Below are 26,052 nucleotides of genomic sequence, written 5' to 3'. Positions count from 1 at the left end.
GGTTAGCTCTATCTCCCTTCTTATAAAGTAATGTCATTGTAGATTTTGACCATTGATTTGGAGTATTTCTCTTTTCCAGAATGTTGTTAAACATTGATTGCAATGGTCTTTGTAGAGATTCTGACAGAGATTTTAATAGTTCATTAGTTATGAGGTCTTCTCCAGGTGCTTTGTCGTTTTTTTGAGATTTGATGGCTTGTTCTATCTCCGCTAGCAATATGGAAGGTAAGGTCTTGGTTTCAGGTTTCCTGTTTTCTGAAATATAGTTTTTGAATGTAGAACTTGCTTCCGTAGAGTAAAGCTTTCTGTAGAATTGAGTTGCTTCTTCTATTATGTCTTGCCGGTTAGTTATCTCATTCCCGGTACGGCTGGTGAGATGTGGTGTCCACTTTGTTGTTTGTCGTAAATCTTTATAGGCTTTTTTCACAGCTCCTGTTTTTTGAATATAATTTTCTAGAGTTTTCTTTCTGTGTGCTCTTTTCCTATCTGTAATGTTTCTATTTATCATTTTGCTCAGCGTTGTTATTCTACTTTTGACCATTCTTGTTCTATTTTCTTTGTATAGTTTTCGTCTTTCATCCAGAAGTGTTTTTAGGTTATTATCATCGGCATCTGTTTTGATTTTCTGATCCTTAGGTATCTGTGAAAATAATTTAGTTATTACCTTCTCAAAATTATCATATTGTATTTGAACTTCAGATGATGTTTCTATGGCAGTGGTAAGTTGTTCTTCCCATCGGATCCCACTTTCTCTAGTCAGAGTTGGTAAATTCCTGGTAAATTGTGTGGTTGGTTTTATATACATTCTCTTAATTTTCTTTCTAGTAAATATTTTGCATCTAATTAATCTGTGGTCCGTATTAAAATTTAAATTTTGGATTATGTCAAAATTTTGTATTTTCAAGTTTTGTGAGGTGAGTATGTAATCTATTTCGGTATGGTGTAAACCATTTGGTGAACACCACGTCCACTTTCGGCCTTTTCTTATTTTAAATAGGCTATTTGTAAATTTTAGGTTTTTTTCTAAAGCAAATTCTACTAACCTTTGTCCGTGTCTTGATCTTTTTCCATGTGAGTACTTTCCAAAAGCTAATTCTTCTCCTTTTTGTGACTCTCCGATCTGGGCATTGAAGTCACCCATAATTATTAGGTTTTTTGTATGTATTGTTTCCGTTGCCATTTCTAATGTTTTATAAAATTCTTTTAATTCTTCTTCTTTACATTTTTCAGTGGGTGCATAGCATTGGATTAAAGACAAGGGATCTTGATCTTGTAATGCTAGTTCTAGAGATGCTACTCTGTCAGAATAGCTTTTAAAGGATATAATGTTGTTTTTCAATTGTTTTTTTACCAAAAAGCCAACTCCGTATAGGCCATGATTACTATTTGTATGGTAAAGGATATATCCAGGATACTCTAATATTTCTTAATTTTTTCTTCTAGTTTCGCAGATGCCTAACACATCCCATTTTATTTTTTCCATAGCATACTCGAGTTCTGTTATCCGTGCATCTGACATAAGGGTCCTTACATTGAGGCTCGTGGCAATTAAACTTTGTTCACGCTTTGTTACTGGGGGGCTGTAGTCTACATCCTCCACCGAAGTTCCGGTGACTAGCCGGCCCGGAGGACACTGAAAAAGAGTTAGGGGCAGTGGTTGTTTTCTCTTAGGCTTAGCAATGTTTTTAGTGACATGGTTATTTGTCTGTTTTGGTTTGCTCTTGTTGTTAGGATGTTTAGAAAAATTTTCTCCAACTGCTCCTATAATTTTTCTTTTCTTAGTTCCGGTGTGTGTTTTTTTCGGAGAAGGAATAAGATCTTTCTCGCATATATTGAAAGGCATCTATTTGGTTTGCATCTTTTTGGAAGTTGGTTTTTGTTGTTTTTGGAAATTTCGAAGTTGCCAAGTTCTGGTTTTTGGGGCTAGGGGTGTCCATTCTCTTTCTTTTCTCGTTTTCATTTCTATTTGCATTTTGAATCTTGGATTCCTTCTTCTTTTGTAACACTGCTTTTGGTAAATCGTGAGTAATGTAGTAGGTTGATTTCATTTTCTTTTTGTTTTTCATTATTTGTATCTTTCTTTGCAATGTAGTTGTAGCAAGAAGGATTGGTCGAGCTTTTCTTATATTTACATCTTTTTTCCCCAGACGTAGCAGTCTATATATATATATAGTCGACGACCTCCGTGGCTCAATGGTTAGAGTGTGTGGCAACTCAAGCCGGGGGTCGCGGGTTCGAATCCCGCCGATGGAACAAAAAGTTTTTCAATGTTCCTGGGTCATGGATGTGTATTAAATATGTGTATGATATAATAAAAATCTTAAATATATGTATAGTATAAAAGTATTAAATATATTTCCGTTGTCTGGTACCTGTAACACAAGTCCTTCAGGTACTTAGCACGGGGCCAGACTGACGTGGTGTGAAGCGTCCATAGATATTATTATTATTATTATTATTATTATTATCTATTTCGCCTGACTCAATTTTCACATCAATTTCATTTAATGTAGATATCACTAAGGAGCTCAAGACTTCGTTATTTTCATTTTCGGACTCCGGGAGGCCGTGAATTATCATGTTTTTTCTCTTGCTGTTGACTTCCATGTTTAACAATTTGGTATTCAGTTTCTCCACCTCCAATTGTAGCCGTTCGTTTTCCTCTTGGATCGGTTTTATCCTTTCATCGAGCTTCTGCAGAACGGCTGAAGTTATATTTTCGGTTAATTGAGCCGTTTGCAAGTTAAGTTGCTCAGTCATTTTTGCAAAGAACAATGACATTTCAGGTGAAAGTTCAGTTGACATTGTCGTGGTGTACTTGACAGGTTTTTGACAGATAGTAGTTTATGGTTAGGTATGTTTTGTTTATGGATTTATGTTTCTCTATGGTAGTTTAAAACTTCGTCCGATTTATAGACAATACAGTTGGTTCTATTTTTGTTACGTTGTCAACCCTGTCAATATTGCTGCTGTTTTCTTTGTGTTGTCGCACTTGGTTTTTGATTATCGCTATCACAATTACTTGCAAAATGGCTTCCCTTTGTCTTCGCCGTGAACACAATTCATGCGATATCTTCTGATTGGTGTTAGATTGTTGTTTTCCCGAATTGTATTATCAAGCACACACGTATTGTCTAACTTTTTGATTGTCACTTTGCACTAAATTGTTCCGTTTTTGCACACTTTTATATTAATTTCACTGGAGCGTCCAACAATGCGTCTACTCTGTTTCATACCGGAACCGGTATACCTTTAGCATTAAGGCAGCAAAAATAAAATTGTTTACAAGTTATTTCTCCTAGCTCTTCCTTTCGTTTAAATAATAATTAAGTACAATTAAGTTTTTCAAGTATATCTCAAAAGTCTAGACACAGGCAGCTACAATATTAGAATGCCTCTTAAGCAAAATTAATTATAAAGTAATTACATAAAAAGTAATAATCTTATAATTTATCCTTAAGGACCAATAAAGAAATAATTTCTAAGTCGAGTAGTTAATGTCTTTGATATAATGTTTTGAGTAATAATGTTCTTAACCTAAATTGCGTCTTTACGAAACGATATTTGATTATCTTGTATACTTTAATAAAAAAAAATCTTTTGTTTATAGATCTAAATATTATGTTTATCTATCATCATCGTTTTGAATACGGGACAAGGCACTGCGGCCTGCGATACGATCATAATTTTGAAGTCGGTGCTAGTTCCAAAAGTGTCAAATATTCTGGCAGACTGAAGATTCAGCTATCTGGTACCGACTTCAAAATGATGAAGATTGAGTACCAAAAATAGTAGAGTTTTAGCCGAATTCGGAAAAAGGCACTTACAAACACAGGTTTAAAGCCAAAGTTTAAAATCATAATATGACACTGAAAGTGCTCGCCTTGCCGCTGCCATTCCGGTGTGGCGCGGCTCTTAATCTATATTGTGTCTAAACACACTAGCAGTGCCGTAAATAGGGCGGTGCCATCGGTGCCCAGGCACAGGGTGTAGACTCTGGGGGGCGCAAGAATGGCCATACCAGGCAACTCTTATTTTTTTGAATATTGCGTCCGATAAAGTACTTCGCTGCGCCCCAGAGATGTTTGCCAATATAGTACACACAGCCGAACATAATATAACCTTCTCCTTTTTGGAAGTCGGTTAAAAAACAAAGGTGCAGTTATATAAGCTCGCACAGGGCGCAAGAAAGGCTATTTACGGCACTGCACACTAGGCTGAATTACGCCGGCGTAAATTCCGCCGCGTTTACGCCGCGTTTCAAACGCATACAAAATACGGACGGAACGCGATGGACGACACACTATGCCGAAATTCCGTCGCGAGCCGAACTTCCGTCGAGCCGAGTCGAGCGTAAAGTTCGGCAGCGATTCGGCGGTAATGTTTGGCAATAAGGTGCAAAATCGTGTAAATATAAATAAAAATACAATTACGAAGTATTTTTTTACTCATAAATGCGATTGTGTTTCTTATTCCTATTACGATGTAGATTGTTTTTCAGTTTCCTTTCAATTTATACTAGTGCAATTATTATCGAAGCAACTTACTTCTCAGAAGAAATGTCGAATGTGTGCCTTACGCTCTGGAGTTAAGGTTGAATTTGCTATGTTCAATTTTGGTGACATTGGTGATAGTGACCCTGACGTGGTAATGATGATGATGATGATGAATGTAATTTGCATAGTAGCATATGCTTTCAGTTCTTAAAACAACGCCGAAACCACCAAACTTGTATCTATTAGGAATCTGGAGTTCTCTTAGTATCTTCGGAACTATAGTATACCTTGGTGCCAAATCTTGCGTTTTGGTAGCATATGCTTAGGATACTTCTCATAAAATAAAAATCACCATATGTTTCCTTATAAATTTTGAGGAGTTCCCTCGATTACTCCTGGATCCCAAAATACCAAATTGGAGTGAAACCTAATACAACAAAATAAAAATTTTGAAAATCGGTTCACAAACGGCGGAGTAATCGTTGAACATACAAAAATAAAAAATAATTAAAAAATCTCCACAGCCGAACATATAACCTCCTCCTTTTTGGAAGTCGGTTAAATATCAAAATATATAACGTTGAAATCTGAGATAAGTGGGAACTATGAACATTTGTTAGGCAGGTAAATAAAGTTAGCAAAGTCTGTGCCAAACGAATTACCTTGGTATGAAATATTAAAAACAGCCTAAAGCCAGCTACCTGAGTTTTTACCCGCGCAAACTTTTAATTAAGGGATTAAAATATAATATGACATTAGAGTTTTGAACAAGCCTCCTTTGTGTATTAAATACAGAAAGATGTTAAACAGGACAATGTTACACATAATAATTAGCTTAAAATTTTCCTAAAAGTGTTTATTATATTAATTGTGTTTATAGTGATGGTTTGTTTTTCATACTTTCTTATATATATTTAAATGTTACATGTTAAAAATGTAAGTAATCTGGACCATATTATAATGCCATTGAGTTTAGTGCGTCATAAACGCATTCTAGGTGATAGCTTTTTTATTCATATAGATTAATTTTTTTTTATGAAATAAGGGGCAAACGAGCAAACGGGTCACCTGATGGAAAGCAACTTCAGGAGTAAAACAATGCACAAGATAAATTATGAAGATTATCACATAAAATATATCTGCTAAACTATATTTTATTAAATTAAAGTTAACGATTAAAGTCGCTGAGAAAATTAACGATTGTAAAGCCTGACCAGAAAAATAAAAAACCTGCGCTGAGGGCGCTAAATGAACTATGATTATGGCAACATCTAGAATTGGCCAGTGTACAATTTTTAGCTAGTGTTTAATTTAATAATATAGACTAATTATTTTAATATAGACTATAGCAGAAATAATTTTATTTATGTATAGTTTTAAAGTATCACGAAATAAACTCCCTTATTAGTAAAACTATAGGCATAAGACAGTTTAAAAATACATTTTTATAATTTCATTATTAGCTTTTATTTAAGTTATTCATCAAACTCAGAATCTAAATATTCAACAGATTCATATTATAAAATTCATGATCTTCAGATTATAGTTGTTCAATGTCATAATATCTCATCTCTGACTTATTATTTCTTTCATTATTCTTAGGTGTGCCAGTTGCAAAAGTTTCAAATATTCTGTCAGAGAACTAAAGAATAAGCTATGTACCGACTTCAAAATGATGAAGATTGAGTACAGAAATGGTTGAGGTTTAGCCGAATTCGGAAAAAGGCACTATTAGATAGGAAAAATTATTTAATACTTTTTAGTTCATATTATAAGGATGTTATTATTGTTTTTACCTTGGAAGTCGGTTTTAATTTTTTGTTAAAAATAATAATTGCATAGTAGTAAAATGAGTTTTTATTTTTTATTTTTATGAAATAAGGGGGCAAACGAGCAAACGGGTCACCTGATGGAAAGCAACTTCCGTCGCCCATGGACACTCGCAGCATCAGAAGAGCTGCAAGTGCGTTGCTGGCCTTTTAAGACGGAACAGGGTAATAGGGGAGGATAAGGATGGGAAGGGAAGGGAATAGGGTAGAGAATTGGGCCTCCGGTAAACTCACTCACTCGGCGAAACACAGCGCAAGCGCTGTTTCACGCCGGTTTTCTGTGAGAACGTGGTATTTCTCCGGTCGAGCCGGCCCATTCGTGCCGAAGCATGGCTCTCCCACGTATAAAGTTCTTGAAAAGTTTTTGTACACAATATTTCTTTATCCATATTAATTGTAACTTGTAAGATTCCTTTCAGACTTCGTTAGAATTATAATTTGAAAAAAGAATTTTTCGTTCCAATTACTTTCTTTTTTCATTTGGGGATTCAAAAAGTTTTAATTAAAGATTGAAGGACAGTACTCCTCCGAAACCTCGGAACAATAAGCCAGTTTCGTATTAAGCAAATAAGCAATAAAGCTTTTTCTCTCAAAACTTTTGTTTAATCAAATGTTTCACGTTACCTGAGTGTCTGTTTCTTTTTCCGAAAAATATCAAATCGATCTAGACTGCGAATTATAGAATAGCGGCCGCACCCAGAGCTTTTTACGACTGTTACTTAACTTTAATTTAAGTTAGTAATAATTACTCTCCATACATTTCTCACCAAATATAATAATCATCATCAATAAATAATAATCTAAAATAAAGTTAAATAATTGTATATTAATATTACTTTGTAGGTAAGTGAATTGTATTATTATTAAAAAGTAATAAGTGATAATATTGTACTAAATAATATTATTTATATTTATTAGTTTGCAAAAATATTGTTAACTTATACTCTAGTCTCAGCGTTTTCCTATCCTACACCTTTCTAAAGTTATAAATCATGAAAGACTCAATACAAATTTATTAATATTACTTATACAATCATCACCCAATGTACCAATTCCAATACCCAATCATTTAATTTTTTATACAGTAAAACTTTTTTTTCATTTAGTGGAAGACAACGTGCTGTCCCACTCCGTCCGGCAGCTGACGCCGGCCAAGCTGGGCGGGTCGGTGGTGCTGCGCTGCGAGCTGTCTCCGCAGTTCGACCTGGCCGACGTCACGTGGCTGCAGGACGGCCTGCCGCTGTCATCCGGCTACATCGGCGCAGGTGAGACGCAGCTATACACGTCGTGCTGTCTTACTCTACCACCGGCTGAGCTGGGCGGATCGGTGGTGCTGCGCTACGAGCTGTCTCCGCAGTTCGGCCTGGCCGACGTTACGTGGCTGCAGGACGGCCTGCCGCTGTCGTCCGGCTACATCGGTACAGGTGAGACGCACCTATACACGGCGTACTGTCTTACTCTACCACCGGCTGAGCTGGGCGGGTCGGTGGTGCTGCGCTGCGACCTGTCCCCGCAGCTCGGCCTGGCCGACGTCACGTGTCTGCAGGACGGAGCTATACACGTCGTGCTGTCTTACTCTACCACCGGCTGAGCTGGGCGGGTCGGTGGTGCTGCGCTGCGAGCTGTCTCCGCAGTTCGGCCTGGCCGACGTTACGTGGCTGCAGGACGGCCTGCCGCTGTCGTCCAACTACATCAGCACAGGTGAGACGCAGCTATACACATCGTGCTGTCCCACTCTACCAGTACCATCATCGCCAAAATCCGGTTAAAGTTCTATACCCGAAAGAATTATTTTTGTCGAAAAATCTATTTAAATTATTCTGCACAGATCAAATAAGATTAGAAAGCTTTTTGCTTAGTTGCCAGATGTAACCGTTTAGCTGTTTGGTATTTACTTTTATTTACTTAGTTGTTACATAATAATTAAAATTAAAACACATTATTTCGTTGGCATGAAAACCCTTACAATAGAAAGAACAAAAAAAAAGGTTATGGGTAAAAAGCCTTTGGACGGCCTTAAAATGTAATAAAAAAATCAAATTGTACTCTTCGCACTCGCAGAATTCATCTGTTAAAAGTTATAACGATGTTCCAGAAGCATGTCAATTATATCAAATTATAGTATTAACTATTAATTGTTCATCGTATGAGAGCGAACTAGGTCATCGATATCCGAGGACCTATAGGGGCTTTATTCAAGCCTGATTGACTTTCCGACTGACTACTGATAAATCCCTTTAGTAGTCCTTACATTGAAATGGTATTTATAGCTATGTGGAGGACAAAGAGACTATCTTGAGCTTTTTATTTACTTTGACATAGCCATACTATTGTTTTTAGGTATGCATGTTTATTTATGATAAGGTAGTATTATATGAATCAGGTAGGTACTTAAGTATTCCCTCGATCGTGGAAAAACCAGAATAGCTATCTATTGTTATCGCGGCCGCATGTGGCCGCTTGGGAGTCGAGTTGAAGCATTATAATTTATAATATTACTACAGAAATACATGTATACTTTAATTTGCACATATTTTAGCCTAAGTTATACATATAATTTACACACATAAATTACTCTAAGATGCCAATAATAGGAGAAGTGCTAGCTTGTTTGTGCGTGCGATTTTCCCATTGTTAATTTTAATGTTACGTACGTACGTAGTTCGGTTTCATAATAATTAAGGTTACTTACATTATTCAAAACATTACATTACATTATTTAATACGTAGGAGAGCCATGCTTCGGCACGAATGGGCCGGCTCGACCGGAGAAATACCACGTTCTCACAGAAAACCGGCGTGAAACAGCGCTTGCGCTGTGTTTCGCCGAGTGAGTGAGTTTACCGGAGGCCCAAACCCCTACCCTATTCCCTTCCCTACCCTCCCCTATTCCTTTCCCTTCCCATTCTTACCCTCCCCTATTATCCTGTTCCCTCTTAAAAGGCCGGCAACGCACTTGCAGCTCTTCTGATGCTGCGAGTGTCCATGGGCGACGGAAGTTGCTTTCCATCAGGTGACCCGTTTGCTCGTTTGCCCCCTTATTTCATAAAAAAAAAACAATAACTACATATTAAACTCATATTAAGCTATCCGTTTCCATGGTTCCAAATGGATCTATCCTCGTACTGTTTCTGGATCCTCACTTAGGATTAAGAGCTTACGTCTAATTAGTATTATTTATTAACGTTTCAACAGATAAAATCGGCTATAAAAGAACGGGAAAAATGGGACAAAAATCACTCTCTTTGCCGTTAAATCCCGTGAAAGATAGCCTTCACGATTAATGATGGCTCGTCGATCTGGCTTAAGCCTCCCCGGTAATACGCTTGATATATAATAATATTTAACAGCAAAAATGTGAATGCTAAATATAGGGTGTTCTCTGATGTTCGACGTTGATGAAACGATTCGCTTTTAGCTTCGTTGTGAGTTATGAAATGAAAATCGCAATCACATCTGTTTTTAAACAGGCTGTATCAAAACAATGTGAATTATCACTTTATGATATCATACACACCTTAAAATATCTTAAATTATTAAATTTAAGGTGTAAATGAGTCCCCTGTATAGAGTTCTCTGTGAATGTAGACGCGTTGAAAGAGTAACATTTTTTTTACTTTTGTATGGGAAAATTCAGGAAGGTGGACAAATGTCTATACAAATCTGAAAAAAATGCTTTTTTTTCAGCACTGCTACTTTCACAGTGAACTCTATGTAAGGATGTAAAGGATACATAATATTTAGGTATACACAATATTACACACCCTACAATATTATCGCTTTGTTTTGTTACACTCAGTAAAGATTGTGTTTAAGAACCGCAAGGTATTAGTCTAGTCCAGTGGTCCCCAACCTTTTTTTCATACGGGCCACAAACATGTTTTGGTCTTGGTGTCGCGGGCCGCAACAAACATTTTTAAGGATTAAAAACTACGAATAATAAAAACTAAGGAAAAGTAACTCCGTCAAAAAACATGCTCCACAATACTTGTCAAAAAAGTGTACCTTAGGTACACATTTCAATACATTTGCAATATTTAGGTGACCTTGAGCGGTACTAGGCTGACGTTACAATATGACATATCAAAAGGAACCAAATTTAAAACGGTAATAGTATGGGAGTTACGATTCCTTAGTTTTTATTATTCGTAGGTTAAAAATAACTTTTTTGCATAGACATAATAATATATTATGTCTATGCTATTTTGAAAATAATGATTTAAAAGTGGAAAAAAATTGACAGGTACCTTTTCAAATAGAATAAGTAAATAAAAATAAATTCACGCGATAAAGTCCTGGCTGGCCGCGGGTTAAGGATACCTGGTCTAGTCTATTTTCGGCGTCTGAAGGTATGATTTAACAATGATTCCACGTGCCCCACCTACGCGCTTCTAGGTTTACCAGATTTAAGCCGACTTTAACAGATAATCTTGCAGCGGCCTATGAATAGATGACTGATGGACGTTTTTACATAATATATAAAATAATATTATGATTCTAGCGTAAAGCTTATTATTTGAACGTTTATTAACTACAATCTACATATTTCCGTGACTTTCCACATGAAAAGAAAATTCTGAGAAAACTTTGTATTTAACACAAGAACTCTATCTTCTGTAGTTTTTTGTCTACACAATCAGTATATTGTTGTCAGAATCAAACATCTTTCTACTATACTATACTCGGCGAAACATGGCGGTAGCGGTCATTGACTCCCTGTCAAAAACTTGTCATTTTCTACACAAAGCCGCGATTGACAACATGTGACACTTCATTGTCAATCGCGGCTTATATAGAAACCCCGCGTTCCATTTGATGTTGAAAACGATCAAAACGCTCAAAATGCCTCCTATTTTGAGCATTTTGATCGTTTTTAACGTTGAAAGTTTTTGACAGGGAGTCAATGACCGCTATACCGCCATGTTTCGCCGAGTACAGTATATCATAATATCTTCGTTAAAATAAAACTACTATACTATTATACTAATTAAATTATATCTACCAATTGAATATCTATAGCGAACCTTTTAACGTTATACAATACTAATTACTCTGCGAGCTGACTTATTGTTATATTATGGGGCATTAATTCGCCGGAATCGGCTAATTTAATAGGTATCGCTTTGTCGCTTCAGTGAATTGGAATATCGGCGTGGCAACCGAATAATTCACTTACTGGAATTAATATATTGTAATAAATAATGTTACTGGGAGTATTACCAATCTTTATTATTTGCTTTAAGTACTCGTAGCTACAACATATCCATACTAATATTATAAACTAGATGACGCAAAAACGAGTTTTGGCGCAACGGAGTTGCGGGAACTCCGTTGCGCCAAAACTCGTTTATCGCGCGGGATCCGTACATTTTTCCGGAACAAAAAGTATCCTATGTCCTTTCCCGGGACTCAAGGTATCTCCATGCCAAATTTCAGCAAAATCGGTTGAGCGGTTTGGGCGTGAAGAGGTAACAGACAGACAGACAGACAGACAGACACTTTCGCATTTATAATATTAGTATGGATACGAAAGTGTGTCTGTCTGTCTGTTAACTCTTCACGGATAAACCACTGAACTGATTTTGCTGAAATTTGGTATAGAGATGCTTTGAGTCCCAGAAAAGGACATCTATAGGATACTTTTTATCCTGGAAAAATGTACGGTTCCCGCGCCACAAACTATAAATTTTGGCGCGACAAAGTTGCAGGCGTCATTAGCTAGTTAATCTTATATATGAAATTCTCGTGACACAATGTTAGTCACCGTAGGTAGTATTCCGAAACGGCTTTACTGATTTTTACCAAATTTTATATGCATATTCTGTAGGTCTGAAAATCGGATACTGGGTACTTTTTATATTGATAAGTGCATTTGTTGAATAAATAATAGTAAATTATTACAACTCGAGACTGACGGCGACCATTGCTTGTGCGACGGGATAGCGATGGACGTTGCCATGGTGACATACTTATTTAGTCACTTCAATAAAATAATACGGGCGAAATACTTTATATGGCAAATAAACGTTTGCCGGGACAGATGTAGATAGTATTATTTTATTTTATTTATTTTTATTTTATTATATTCGGAAAACTTACAGCTACATACAAATATAAACAGAAGAACACATTCAATGAAGGCCAATTAAAAGTTTTCACATACCTATATAATATAGAAAAACTAACAAGAAATATTATGGCTCGTAGTTCTGTGTACCATCGAGGGATTAATGTATTCATAGGCAGATGACGGGCCTACGTCATTTGGCCGGGCTACTTTACTACTCTACTAGTACTTTTCCCAAAGTTCCTCTTACCGTTTCCTATGGTTTATTCCATCGGGTTACAAAATAGAGAGCTTTTGTGTATTGCGCACACACCTGGGTACTATACTCCTCCTACTCAACTTTAAATTACACCAGCCCACCATTTACCTGCTTTATATTCATGGTTTTAAATAAACTCCGTCATTGTCAAAGAAATCACCACCTAGTTTATTAACCGACTTTAAAAAAGGAGGTTCCTCAATTCGTCTTTTCATTATAATATGTTCTTGTCAGACACCCGCTGGATATCCGGGGCGGGCGGGCTGCTGCTGGGCGCGGAGCTGACGCAGGCGGACATGCAGGCGGAGTACTCCTGCCTCGCCCTCACTGTACCCAGCCCGCCCTACAAGCTTACTGCTGATGGTGAGTACATTTATGTATGTCATGTTATATAGGAACTGAGAGGTAAAGGGGCACCGTAATTCTAGTGCATATTAAAATAATATTTTGTCGTCATTATTTTTCTAATTCTTTGGTAGTAGGATTGAGATTAAGAATTGAGAGAAGAAATTGTGAGTTTAGATTTATGTTATAAATGTTATGACCACTGACAGAAATGTTAGGAGTAAGGATTCATTGTTGAAAGCGCCTGAAAGAACGGAAAATGAAAAAGGCTAGTCGCTGTAAAATATGTATTTTAATATATAACAATTATTCTACACCTTACACCAAATAAACATAACCAAACATAACCCCTCAATAAATTTATATTCAACATAGTCTTTCGGCGATTACTCGGCACACTCGAGGGTGTAATAGTTATCATGGGTTTAATCCAATAACAGTTGGGACGACGCTGGCGACTCGCCAGCTCCTCGCGTATTCATGTGCAGTCGTAACGGGTTGATCATTGTGCAATAAAATACGTTAGCTGGAACAATCTTGAGAAAGCTTGTTAGGTAGGGTTGGTACCATGTTGTGACTTTATTTTATTTTAGTTTGATATCAAATTAAATTATTTAAATTAGGTAAATTAACTTTTTTACTACTCTGTACTTTGTACCTTGTCAGTGCATATCAAGCGAGATGAGATGAGGCAAGTTGCGGCTAAGAAAAATAAAATTTTCAATCATCGCGCCGCCACGCTATTCTTTTGTTTTGTATTTATGTATCGCATTTTGGCGCCTTTCGTTGACTAATCCTAAAGTCTAATCTTGAACATGTTAATAGAATGATAATTTTCCCTGAACAAAGTCAAAAATTGACTTCAATATAACACTATTTTTCATACATCAAATATCGAAAAAGTTAACTTTAATCTTTCCAAAGTACTCCAACCCTCAAGTACAGCATCACGACTGTTTGCAGACAGCAGCTGGTTGGAGAGCGTGGAGCTGACCTCGATAGAGGCGAAGACGGGCGACACGGTGCTCCTGCCCTGCACTCTGAGACAGTACGGCAAACACACCATCACGTAAGTCAATACTGACATTATACCCGATTGTTTGAAACTTACAAAAGGAACGAAAACTTGGGTGGAAAGATTCGGAAGAAAATGAACGTAAACTTTAAACGTTGAGTAAATGTAGAGACGTTGTGGTCTTTGTATAAAGACAATTACTTGAAAGTTGAAACCATTGAACATTGTTAAACTAAGGAATTTGTATTTAAAAATAAGAAACTACATGAGGACGTTATTGAAAGAAAATCTAATATTTTTGCAGCAAATAACGTTTTTTCCGTAAAGGACAGCGGGGCTAAAATGGTCTCATTTAGCAATTCCTCTCAATCAATTCACCAAATGAATTGTCAAAACTGTCAAACTGACAAATGTCAAATCAGTACAAAAATACAGAAATGAATTGCAAGCAGAGTTGCATTTTGATATTTTGGAAAAATGAATCACATTATGATTCATATCATGATTCTTCAAAGCGACCATTTTAGCCCCGCAGGTTTGTTTTGCATAGATTGCTCTACTCTAAAAAACCTAAAATCTTTCTTCCTTATGCCTAAAAATCCAAAAATTAATACAGCAAAATAGTAGATATAGGACAATTCTTTACGCCTAAACGTATTTTTTTTTATTTACATCCTCGTCAATACTTTAAGCATAAGGTACATCACAATTAAATCGTCAGTTGGCAGCGACAGGAAGCGAACGGGGTGTGGGTATCTACGGGGGAGGGTGTGGTGAGGGGAGGGACTCTAGTGCTGCCCAGCGTGAGGTCGCATCACGCTATCAGATACGCCTGCTCGTCGGGACCTGATGTGTCACCGAGAATGGTGATACGGCTTGTCGTGTATGAGCCACTGTCTGTTTCAGTTACGCCTAATCCCCTGGTAAGTAGACGGTTGGTAGTAGCTTTGTAGATGTAAGATTGGATCAGGTAGACAGATGATCTGAGAAGAGGGTGGGTGGGTGTAGGCCGCTATCAACTAGTCGTAATGGGAATCTTTAAAGAAGACCTATGTCCTGCAGTGGCTGTTAGTAATATTATTACAAAAGTCATACATGATTTGGTAACAGATGACATAATAGATGATGCTTGTGGAAATGTGAAAATGAAACAGTGTGGTAGTAATAAAAACCTAATATAGGAATAGAGGCATCCTAATTCCATCCCTGCAATTATTATCGATGGTAACAATTTTAGTAAACCTAATATAACAAGTAACAGTAACAAATAGTAACAAGTAATCGTAATTCTATAATTTTAGATGCTAGGTACCGGTGGCAGTGGTATTTTTAATTGCACCGTGCACGGGGGTCGTGGTGGAGGTGTCACACTAAGCTGGCAGCATGAAGGTCGACCTCTACATTCTCCACAATCTCGCTTAACTCTTGGTCCCGTCAGACCACATCACGTTGGCCTCTACCAGTGCACGGCCTATGACCATATAAACTCAGCTGTAGCTGGAGCTGAATTAATTATTGCAGGTAATTAAGAATTCAATGATATGTAACTGTTATTTAACATTAATTTGAATTCATAGTATTTTATTAATTTTTTCGTTGACCACTTACACTCTTATGTTTTCCCAAGGTCTTTTTGAACATTTGTTTGTTGCATGGGTACAAGTTTCATGATTTATTTGATTTACAATGTAGTGTATTTTATTCTCATTGTACATTTTAGACAGGCCCCCTCGCTTAGTGTCCACATTCAGTGAAGCTATCACTCGAGTCGGTCAGAGCATTGCATTCAGATGTGCCGCCACTGGTATACCATCACCACGAATCATTTGGACGTTAGACGATAGACCTTTGCCATCAGCACCAGATAAGTAAGTAAATATAAAAAGTCTATAGTATTCATTATTTGGGCACGTGCATTATTTAAAACCTTGTAGTTTATGAATGTAGAAAAATAAAATCTAATGGAACTATTTCAAAACAATATAATGCCAAGAACGTATAAATTCGAAATATATATGTGGTAAGTAAATTAAATCCTGATGTTTTAGATACAGTGTAAATACAAGAGCTGAACCAACTGGCGGTGAAGATGGTACAATAGTTTCTACACTTAGTATAACGATACGGAGCGCTGATGAAGGTGGAAGGTACGGATGTAACGCAACTAATTCCGGTGGATCACACGCTCATCATGCAAGGCTTAATGTTTTTGGTAAGATTTATGAAATAAAAATAAATAAGAAAGTACTAGAAGTGTATTTGGAAACTTCAATGTTAATTAAACAGCAACAATTGTCTGAAGTGTTTTGTTTATTCCAGGACCACCGAATATAAGATATTTACCACCTATTCACGTAAAAACTGAAGCTGATGTTATGGTATATTGTCCTTACTCTGGATATCCTATCAAGTAAGTTACTTTTTGTTTAAATGTTGCTCATAATAATTAATAATCATAACTGTCGTGAAAGTGGACATAACAATGTTGATTGTGCCACTAAAGTACACAATATTTTTAGGGAAGTGCTATGGCGACGAGACGATGGTACTGTAGTTGAAGGAATTTTGGAAACGAATGATGATGATCGTGGAGTGTTAAGGCTACCATCAATTAGAGGCACTGTAGCGGGAAGCTATACTTGTGAAGTGAGAGCTGAAAGTGGAGAGCTGGCAAGAAGGACAGTGAGGATTGAAGTTCACAGTAAGTTAATGTGATTTTGAATTAAATTCTACGCAATCCATATTAACGATGCTAAAAAGTGGCCGACAATGTCTGTTAACTGTTCTTATTTAAATCATTGAACCAATTGAATTTTTAATTTTGTGAAAGGATTTTTCCCGGAAAAAATATTTATCGTTAGCAAACAATTTAACATGCATACGTATTTATATAAATGTTGGCTTGCTTCACAGAATTAGGCTGTGTGTACGTTATTTTTAATAAAATTTGTCTGTTTCCATTCTGATCATGAAAATATTTTGTCACAACAGAGCCACCAAAAATCGTACCCTTCCAATTTCCCGAAGAGCTAGAGGTAGGAGGCAGTACGCAGGCCACATGTAGTTTGGTTTCTGGAGATAAGCCAATACAGTTTACATGGCACAAGGATAATTTACCGATACCAGCTACCTTGAAGGTATTTAGGCTTCATTGTATTTTATTACATCGGCAGGAAACCTTTGTTCACATTGCAGCCAAAACCTACCTTTATAACCTTATAACCTTTCGTGAAATTTTAGGTAGAACAGAAAAACATGGATTTCTTTACCATATTAGTCATTCAAGACTTGACTTCGGCGCACAGCGGAGAATACTCCTGCAGAGCGACTAACGATTTCGGCACTGTTACTCACACTTCTTCCTTAACCGTAAAAGGTAAATTTCTTATAAAAATTACTATTGGCTGTTTCTCGAAAAAGGGGATATACTTGTGACTGAATGGCATAATAAATATAGTAGTGTCTTCGTATAGAATTGCCGACTTGGGTGTGGAGGCCACAAAACACTTCGGTATCTGCCGGCGCCGCAGTGCTACTGCCATGTTCGGCGAAGGGACAACCACAGCCGAGAATATCTTGGGAATATTCAACAGGTAAACATTTCTTCTTTAAGTATTCACTAGCTGTTTGACCGAGCTTTGCTCGGTATCCGATGAAAATGACATTTTTTAGAAATTATTTCTAGCTAGATCGATTTATCGCCCCCGAAACACCCTATATACTAAATTTCATGAAAATCGTTAGAGCCGATTCCGAGATTCCAATTATATAATATATATATACAAGAATTGCTCGTTTAAAGATATAAGATATCCTTTATTCCGTAATGATCTTTATTTATACGTCATATTGACCATGATTCTCTCCGTATACTTAATATATGTATTTTAAATACTATGTTGCCATTTGCCTGCAGCGAGCTTGCGCCCAAATTCGTTTACGCGCGGGAACCTAATTTATTCTGTTAAAACAATGCTATGTCCTTGCTCAGGACTTGAAGTATAATTATACCAAATTAAAGTGACGTTCAAGCGTGATGAGCTAACAAACAAACGCACATTCCCATTTGTAAAAATAGTCAGGTGCATTACACCAACATACTTATAATATCAAAGCCTTGCTTTCATAGTATACAACTGCATCAGAATTCTAAAACAGATCTGCAGTAACATTTTTCGAAACTGCATCACACCACAGATGCAACTGGCAGCACGAAACAGTTGCGACTCCGTTCGATTTCATTTTGTACTCGAAAATATTAGTACACAGTCACGAACTAACGACATCTAAGCACCAGATACGTGCCAAATTCTCTACGAAATACAAACTATAAATTGCAATATTTGATACATAGTGCGGAAACAAAATATTGGTTTAGGAAAACAAAATAATAAGCTACGTGAAATTCGAATATCCGTACAAAGTTTATAATTATATCTAACACTAGAACTTACAGAACATTCGGGCACTTAAATTGTAATATAAACAACTTGTATGAGAAAAACTCTTATCTATAATATAATTTACTTATTTTATTTATTTATTTAAAAATCTGGCCTTGTACCATGAAACTGTTTTGAGACTCAAACAATCGGACGAGAATGCCGCGTCCTGCTCTAACAAACGTGAAATGCCGTTGTTAGAGCAGGACGCGGCATTCTCGTCCGATTATTTGAGTCTCAAAACAGTTTCGTAGTAGGCCTACAGGCTACATAGGCTACGTAGCCTATAAAACACTAGGTTTGCATTTGTCTTCTAAAACATTTTAGCATGTAGTTAGTATTCATCTGAAGGTTTATCCACAGCTTCAGTTTCATTATTAAAATTCTAAACTAACCTAACACAGTTTTATAAATAAATAAAATAAAATAAAATATTTTTTTTATGAAAATAGGCGTCTCAAGACTTTGCACTTTCTACTTTACTTTTTGACAGTGTATTTTAATGGAAGTTCAGAGTCCCGACTTCTATTCAAATTAACATAAACACCGTTTCTGTACTCTTTCTATGATTGAAACAGATGGGGAAAACTGGCGCCACATCCTCTGGGGACAGTCTGAGTCCCCGGACGCTAGTGAAGGAACGATACTGTCAGATGGGACGGTCTGGCTGAGATCAGCTACTCCGGAACACGAGGGCTGGTATAGGTGTACGGCGCGAGTACAACACTCCTTCCTGCATCATTCCTTCTACTTGGATGTGAGAGGTGAGTACAGTACTTGTACTATTATCTATTCTGTGGCACAGGCTACAGATATTACAAAGTACTGCTTAAAGAAGCATTTTGATAGGGATCAACCAAAGTGAATGTACCATTCTTACCAATAGCACCTTAAGTGCCCGTTGCTTAAGATAAAATTAACGTTTTTACCAATTTATTATTTGTGAAAACTTTTGAGGATAGGGTACGGCCGCGAAGGGTACGTTTCAGCCGTTTACTGGCTCTTATCGTTAGGGCACGGGTTAGTTTTTTTTTTTTAATGAAATAAGGGGGCAAACGAGCAAACGGGTCACCTGATGGAAAGCAACTTCCATCGCCCATGGACACTCGCAGCATCAGAAGAGCTGCAAGTGCGTTGCCGACCTTTTAAGAGGGAATAGGGTAATAGGGGAGGGTAGGGAAGGGAAGGGAAGGGAATAGTTGAGGGTAGGGAAGGGAATAGGGTAGGGGTTAGGGGATCGGGCCTCCGGTAAACTCACTCACTCGGCGAAACACAGCGCAAGCGCTGTTTCACGCCGGTTTTCTGTGAGAACGTGGTATTTATCCGATCGAGCCGGCCCCTTCGTGCCGAAGCATGGCTCTCCCACGTATAAATTAGTACTTATCGTTAGTAGGAAGAACAAGAGAGATAAAAGTTATTTATACACTAACTGTTTAAATGTGAAGAAACCTCTTTTATCACTTTTTAAAAATCAGTTTTTATAACACAACCTTACTCATCTCAAGTTTTTACCTACAAAATTGGATACCTCCTCAACTGTTTACTTCCTTACCTCCAAACTTTCTGTCTGCGGTAACTCAAGTTTTTCCCGTAGAACCGCCGAAGTTATCTCGCGGCGGTGGTGCAAGTGAGACGAGGTGGGTGGTGAGGGGTTCCGTCGCGAGGCTGACGTGCACGGTCCGCGGGGAACCGGAGATACACATGCACTGGACACACGACTCCCGACCGCTGGCGTTGCAGTGAGTTCCAAATTTGAATTCGAATTAACTTATTTCGTACTTTTTAGTTTTTGTTTTAAAAGGGAAGCGGATCTCAAGACCGCTGGCGTTGCAGTGAGTTCCAAATTTGAATTCTGTTTTATTTTTGTGGGAAACTAAAAAAGCTCTCTATACACGTCGTAGGCCGCTGGCGTTGCAGTGAGTTCCGAATTTGAATCACGTATTTTTATAGGTAAACACACATGCACATACACGACTGGACCGCTGGTATTGCGCGAGTTCCAAATCTTATACTTTTTTTTTAAGTTTTTTTATTAAGGCAATGGACAATTTGCATTTTTTTGCATGGACAATCTGCTTTATTGAATTAGGTAATGGACCGATAGTTAAAAAGTAAATTAAAAAATTAAAACTATTGAACCCATTGAGATACTATTTACAGGAGAGAGCCTTATATCGGTGTATAAGCGTCAAAAGCGTGTAATGTTATGTCCTACTTACTAGGACATAACAAAGGAGTCGCTCTGCATATTTCATGTAATAAAAGTGTTAATAAAGGTTTTTAGTGAACATTTTATGCTAGATATTGTTGAGTTTTGTAGTTCCGCTAAATAATAAACCATAAGAATGGCCAAAGAATGCCTCAAAAACGTGAATTTAACATTAAATTTAAACAACGTTTTTTGGGCTTTTCAATCGGTATTTTTGTAAGCTAAAAAGATAATTTATAAATTTAATAATCCCTAATTCGTGCTATATAAGGCATTAGTGCTAAAAATGTCACATCAATTAACAATTTGGCCACAAACATTGCCTAGCTTTTTACATGTGTTTACGGATTCTCATTACTTGAACTATAATTTATCGATGTCATAAACTAAATGACTTTCTTTTCTGGATTGTAATGTGCTTCGAAATGATCGACGAATAGAAATATTCAAGAAAATAAACGCACACTACTTGTGTAAAAATAAGCACAAAATGGTCACGCGATGACGGGCTAAGGTTACATCTATACTATAATACTTCATCTATGATTGAACCAATAGTTGACCATTCGTGATCGATTATAATTTTAAATAAAATAACTGAAAACATTCATTATTTCAAATAATCAGAACAAATTAGGGGCCTTTGAAGTATTAAAAAATATAAGACCAATTTTGAGAGAATCGGTCGGACGTAACAGATTTGCTAGTCGTGTCCTTATTACTGTCGGGAATTGAATTCCTTTGTCTCGGGTATTAGCAATTTATTAGATTCTCCGTCAAGCAGCGGCTTAACCTGTCACCGCTGTCAGCCGGCTAACAATGGTATAACACCTCCTAATCCAGTAGGCTCCTATAGTACACGTCAAAATAATTCACACTAAATTCAGATGAACTCCTAAACTATGCCGCACATATTCTATTCAGCGGTATGATTTAGAGGCCATCGTGGCTTTGTTTGCGTGTAATGAAAATCCCATGGGCACCGTACGTTTTGCGGAAACAAGATAAAACTGTTCATTGTAGTAGGTAGCGAAACAAAATTAAATTTGCTCCACAATATAATAATAATAAATATTCGTTCGTAAATTCCTATCAATAAATGATTAAACTGTTCCATCACCTGAAGTTGCTTGGCCACATGTCCGCAACTTTAGTATACCCCGCAAGGGAGAAAAGAAATATTAAAAAAACATAATAATAATAATAACATTCATCCACTCACATTCATTACCATACAGAAAGCAGTCATCCTCAACACATGTCGCATCGTCTGCAAGTTTTTAGCTATTAATAATAATTAATTGACACATCACCTGTAGTTGTTTGGCAACAAGCCCGCAACTTCAGTAGAACCCTGTAAAGGAGAATGGAAATCCCAAAAAAAAACCATGATAATAATAGCTGCCACACCGGTTTCGGTGACGGTGGCCGGTTTCATTGAAACCAGGCCAGATACGCAGGAGTAATTTTATAGTGCCCAAGTGTGTGCGCAGTACACAAGAGCACTCTTTATTCCTTTACCCTCGTAACCCAGTGGGACGGACGACCGACACGACTGGCGAGAGATCAGGCGCAGGACCGACTTTTTACATGTCCATCCGACGCATGGATCATCTTACTTGTCAGACAATCAGGTGATCAGCCTGCATTGACCTAACCAAATTTGGAAATAACATGGTTCCAACGCGGGAATCGAACCCACGACCTCCGAGTCAAGAGCCGCGCTCTATACCACTAGACCACGGAGGCGTTGGCGTCGTTCCACAATATTAACTTAAATTGTGGAAGAAGTCATTAATATAGAGTTGCAAGTCTTATGAAGTCTTAATTAAACTCAAGGATATAATACTATTTTGTTTTATAAGTTGAATTGTAGCAACATGATATTATTTTATTCAAATACTAGAGAAGCGTCTATTGTAATGAATCCTTGTAATAATTATTAGCTGACAATTGGTATTGAATAAGCCGATTTCAGATGAAAGCTAAATTGGAGGTCTTCCCTCAATCTTCGAATAACAGATGATTTTATGAATTGTATATAACGTTAATTAAGATTTTGATGTCTTAGTTACACGATTAATGCTTTGTTATTGAACTCGATTTATTATAGAGATGAATGTTTTCGCATCATCATTGCACAGAAATGGAAAATGGTAATTTATTAACCTTATTATTATACAATTCCAGTAGCTGTTAAAGCATGTCTAAACCTAATTAACCTTTTAGGCTGAGGAATCATCAAACAGACATATTTTCGCATTTCTAATATTAGTATTGACTTACTTTAGTGATTGTAAAATCTAGAATCTAGATCATGAGAATACAATAATATTATGAGTTCAAACACGTACAAGTGATTAAATGGTTTTTGCACTCATTAACTCCATCGCTAGAGCGGTTTGTGTGGTCAATTTTGACACGTTTGCCTGTAATCCTGTGATCTACTTTAGTGGTTTTACTTTTTAGCACTGCCAGTCGTTACAACTGTTATTATGTTACACACATGTTATCATGCTATGTGAGCTAGCTAGAATACTCAATACTCATATTCAGCGGCTGACGTTCTAAGTATCCAGTTCCGGTTAATGGTTTTAACATTACATAGCTTACAACTATAACAGCTTCTAACCGGTTTTTTGTAGCTGTGTTAGACTTGGGTTATACGGTCAGTCTGGCGTCAGTTCAGTCCATCAGTCTGATGCCTAACTGACCGTGAAACCCTAGTCTTAGTGGTTGATATCACCATTGCTTGTAGTGGTTCCGGCGGCGTGGAGATGCGCGATATCGGTAACGGTGCGATGACGTCGGAGATCACGATCGCGGCCGCCGGGCCGGAGCACGCGGGCGAGTACCGCTGTCTCGCCCGCAACCTGTACGGCAGCGATGAGCTGCTGTTTAGACTGTTTGTTAAAGGTGAGTTGCTTACTACCATGGCATAGTAGAAGGAGGGGAAGTAAGTTAATCTTCATACAAAGGCACCGCGCGCGGCTTGTATGTTTGCGCCATAGTATCAATGCGTCGCCACATACGGCACACAATAAAATCTCGGCGGTACCAGCCTTATAAAACTGGCCGAGATTTTGTTGTGTGCCGTACGTGGCGACGCAGATCCTATGGCGCACACATACAAGCCGCGCGCGGTGCCTTTGTATGAAGATAACTTACTTCCCCTCCTTTTACTATGACCATGGTGTGAATGTGACTCATGACTCATGAGTGAGCGATTACAGACGAATGACACTAATTGTCGATGGCAGTCGAATGCCGCCGACAAGTACCGTCTAGAATATCTATGGCCGGAAAATTACTGGCGATCTACCGTCTGATATAGAGGCATATTATTATAATATGGGTGACCTATTACTATTATTAATGTTTAACTGGTTGTGAGGATGAAAGTTTGATAATTTCCACGCAAAAACTATTGAAGGGATGGATGGAATTTGCTATAGAACTTAGACTTATTTTAATCGCAAAATATAATTATGCTATTTTCCTTGGTAAACTTTGCTTTAATTGTCTGAGCAGTATTTCAGAAATTGGAAAACTCTGACTTTACATTACCACACAAGTATCGAGTCTCGTAGTCTATCCATTTCTAGACCTTTCTAGGATTCCATTCCTTTGTCTTCTCATAGACAAAGGTTAGTACAGCAAACTTTGAAATATGAAACCCTGTGCGATTACACTGAGCTCCGAGTCTATTAAATCGATGGAACTCATGTGTGTGGGATTACGCATAATGTATGTTGTTGCTTTGACGTACTTCGCGTGCACTCTGTCGCCTTTTGTATATATAGGGTGCATTCGATTAAAATTAAGTCACCTTGAGTTAAAATAGATTTATCATCATTGTCTAGTGCTGTATTTCCCAACCTTTTCCTGCTACGGACCCCTAGGAAATTATGTACAGTTTTTAGGGACCCCGTTAATAAATTAAACAGCAAAAAAATCTGAATATGTACATCGAGGAAGAGACCAACGTTATTTGGTTGAATATGTCAATTCAATGTTAATAGCACAGTATAGCAATATTAGTCCCTACAGTAACGAAACGCCTTTGACGTCGCACGATGCCGCCACCGATGACAGGTATCGAGCAGATATGCCAGGGTTGCCACGAAACGGGAAATAAAATAAAAATAAAATATTGTGCTTATAATGCAAATGTTATCATTTAATCTGTTTAATCAGCGTGTTATATTTACATATTTTTTTATTATATTTATTTTTAAAACTCTATGCACATATAGGTACAAAGGTGGACTTAATGCCGTATGGCATTATCTACCAGTCAACCTTTGGGCGATACAAGGACAAAGTTGTATAGGTGCCAGTCGAGTTGAAAGAGGAAAAGACAGAAAAAATAATAAATATATATTATACTTATAAAATATATATTGTATAATATTATACTATACTTATAATATACATATTATCACACATAAAATTATATATAAATAAAACCAATAACCATACATAATATAATATTATTATATAATAAATATATTATAATAATATATAGTTGATCAATGATAATGCTAAAAATATTACAAATATTAATTTATGCCATAAATTATGAAAACTAAGAGTCTGCCAACTGTTTCAAGTAAAACTTACGTGAGCCTGCGCTTAAAAGTATCTCTGGTTTTTGACATCCTGATTTTCGGAGGAAGAGCGTTCCAGAGGAGAATAGCCTGGATATTAAAAGAAGAGTGGACGGAACTTGACTTGTAAGAAGGGCAACTTAAAAGCTGATTTGAAGTGGATCGGAGGTTTTTATCGTGCCTGCTGCAACGGTATTGAAAGTGAGGTGCGAGATATTCGGGAGTATGGGGATGATGCAGCAGTGAATATAGCACACACAGTGCCTGTACATATTATGTCGTACTGCCAGATATTTACGTGAAACTTTATTTTTAGATGATTTTAGTTCTCTATTTAAAAAATTAATTAACCCATCAAGCCCCATAAGCTCACCGGTGAGCGAGACACAATAGAATAACAATAGATTTCCAAGGATCCACGAATCACGATCGAAGGATTAAAATAATGAAGACGCATTTGAAATTTCGAATATATAAAATATCCAATAATTAATCACACGTCAGGTGTAACAGAAGCACTTCAAAACTCTTATTATGCGCGTGCGCGGTAAGGGCGCGGTATGTTACACTTGATATGAGTACCTGGGTAGGTAGGTACTAATTAGTATGTAACAGGGTATTTGACAGATTTTTAATTTATTCTATATTGTTTCTATCCTTGTTACACTTCTTACAACGTAAACAATAAAACAGAGATGCAAATACATGCCGCCAAGGCCAACACAATATTAGTGTAAACTGTGAGCCGATATTTATGAAAATTTAAATCCTTTTTGTTTT

At 37.1% G+C, this 26,052-nt stretch overlaps 1 protein-coding gene and 1 long non-coding RNA gene across 4 annotated transcripts in view; one reads left to right on the top strand and one right to left on the bottom strand.

Moving 5' to 3' along the window:
- LOC121732383 (Down syndrome cell adhesion molecule-like protein Dscam2) overlaps window positions 1–26,052 on the top strand; it is a 75,550-nt gene that overhangs the window by 24,172 nt on the left and 25,326 nt on the right. For all 3 annotated transcript variants that reach the window (XM_042122251.1, XM_042122250.1, XM_042122249.1), the window contains exons 4-18: window positions 7,432–7,590; window positions 12,886–13,014; window positions 13,960–14,065; window positions 14,733–14,934; window positions 15,313–15,532; window positions 15,732–15,879; window positions 16,060–16,223; window positions 16,331–16,421; window positions 16,531–16,712; window positions 17,003–17,148; window positions 17,252–17,387; window positions 17,485–17,604; window positions 19,032–19,217; window positions 20,048–20,192; window positions 23,421–23,578. In XM_042122251.1, the coding sequence (XP_041978185.1) occupies window positions 7,432–7,590; window positions 12,886–13,014; window positions 13,960–14,065; window positions 14,733–14,934; window positions 15,313–15,532; window positions 15,732–15,879; window positions 16,060–16,223; window positions 16,331–16,421; window positions 16,531–16,712; window positions 17,003–17,148; window positions 17,252–17,387; window positions 17,485–17,604; window positions 19,032–19,217; window positions 20,048–20,192; window positions 23,421–23,578 (2,292 nt within the window). The remainder of the gene's footprint in view (window positions 1–7,431; window positions 7,591–12,885; window positions 13,015–13,959; window positions 14,066–14,732; window positions 14,935–15,312; window positions 15,533–15,731; window positions 15,880–16,059; window positions 16,224–16,330; window positions 16,422–16,530; window positions 16,713–17,002; window positions 17,149–17,251; window positions 17,388–17,484; window positions 17,605–19,031; window positions 19,218–20,047; window positions 20,193–23,420; window positions 23,579–26,052) is intronic.
- LOC121732384 lies at window positions 444–2,155 on the bottom strand. The gene is made up of 2 exons (XR_006036361.1): window positions 1,044–2,155; window positions 444–640 (listed from the first exon to the last, which is right to left on the bottom strand). It is a non-coding gene; the product is annotated as an uncharacterized LOC121732384 (long non-coding RNA).

The sequence above is a fragment of the Aricia agestis genome, chromosome 12 (genome assembly GCF_905147365.1).
Source record: "Aricia agestis chromosome 12, ilAriAges1.1, whole genome shotgun sequence".
NCBI classification, from domain to species: Eukaryota; Metazoa; Arthropoda; class Insecta; order Lepidoptera; family Lycaenidae; genus Aricia; species Aricia agestis.
The sequence above is the reverse complement of the archived record's forward strand: the minus strand, read 5'-3'. Positions and strand labels throughout refer to the sequence as shown.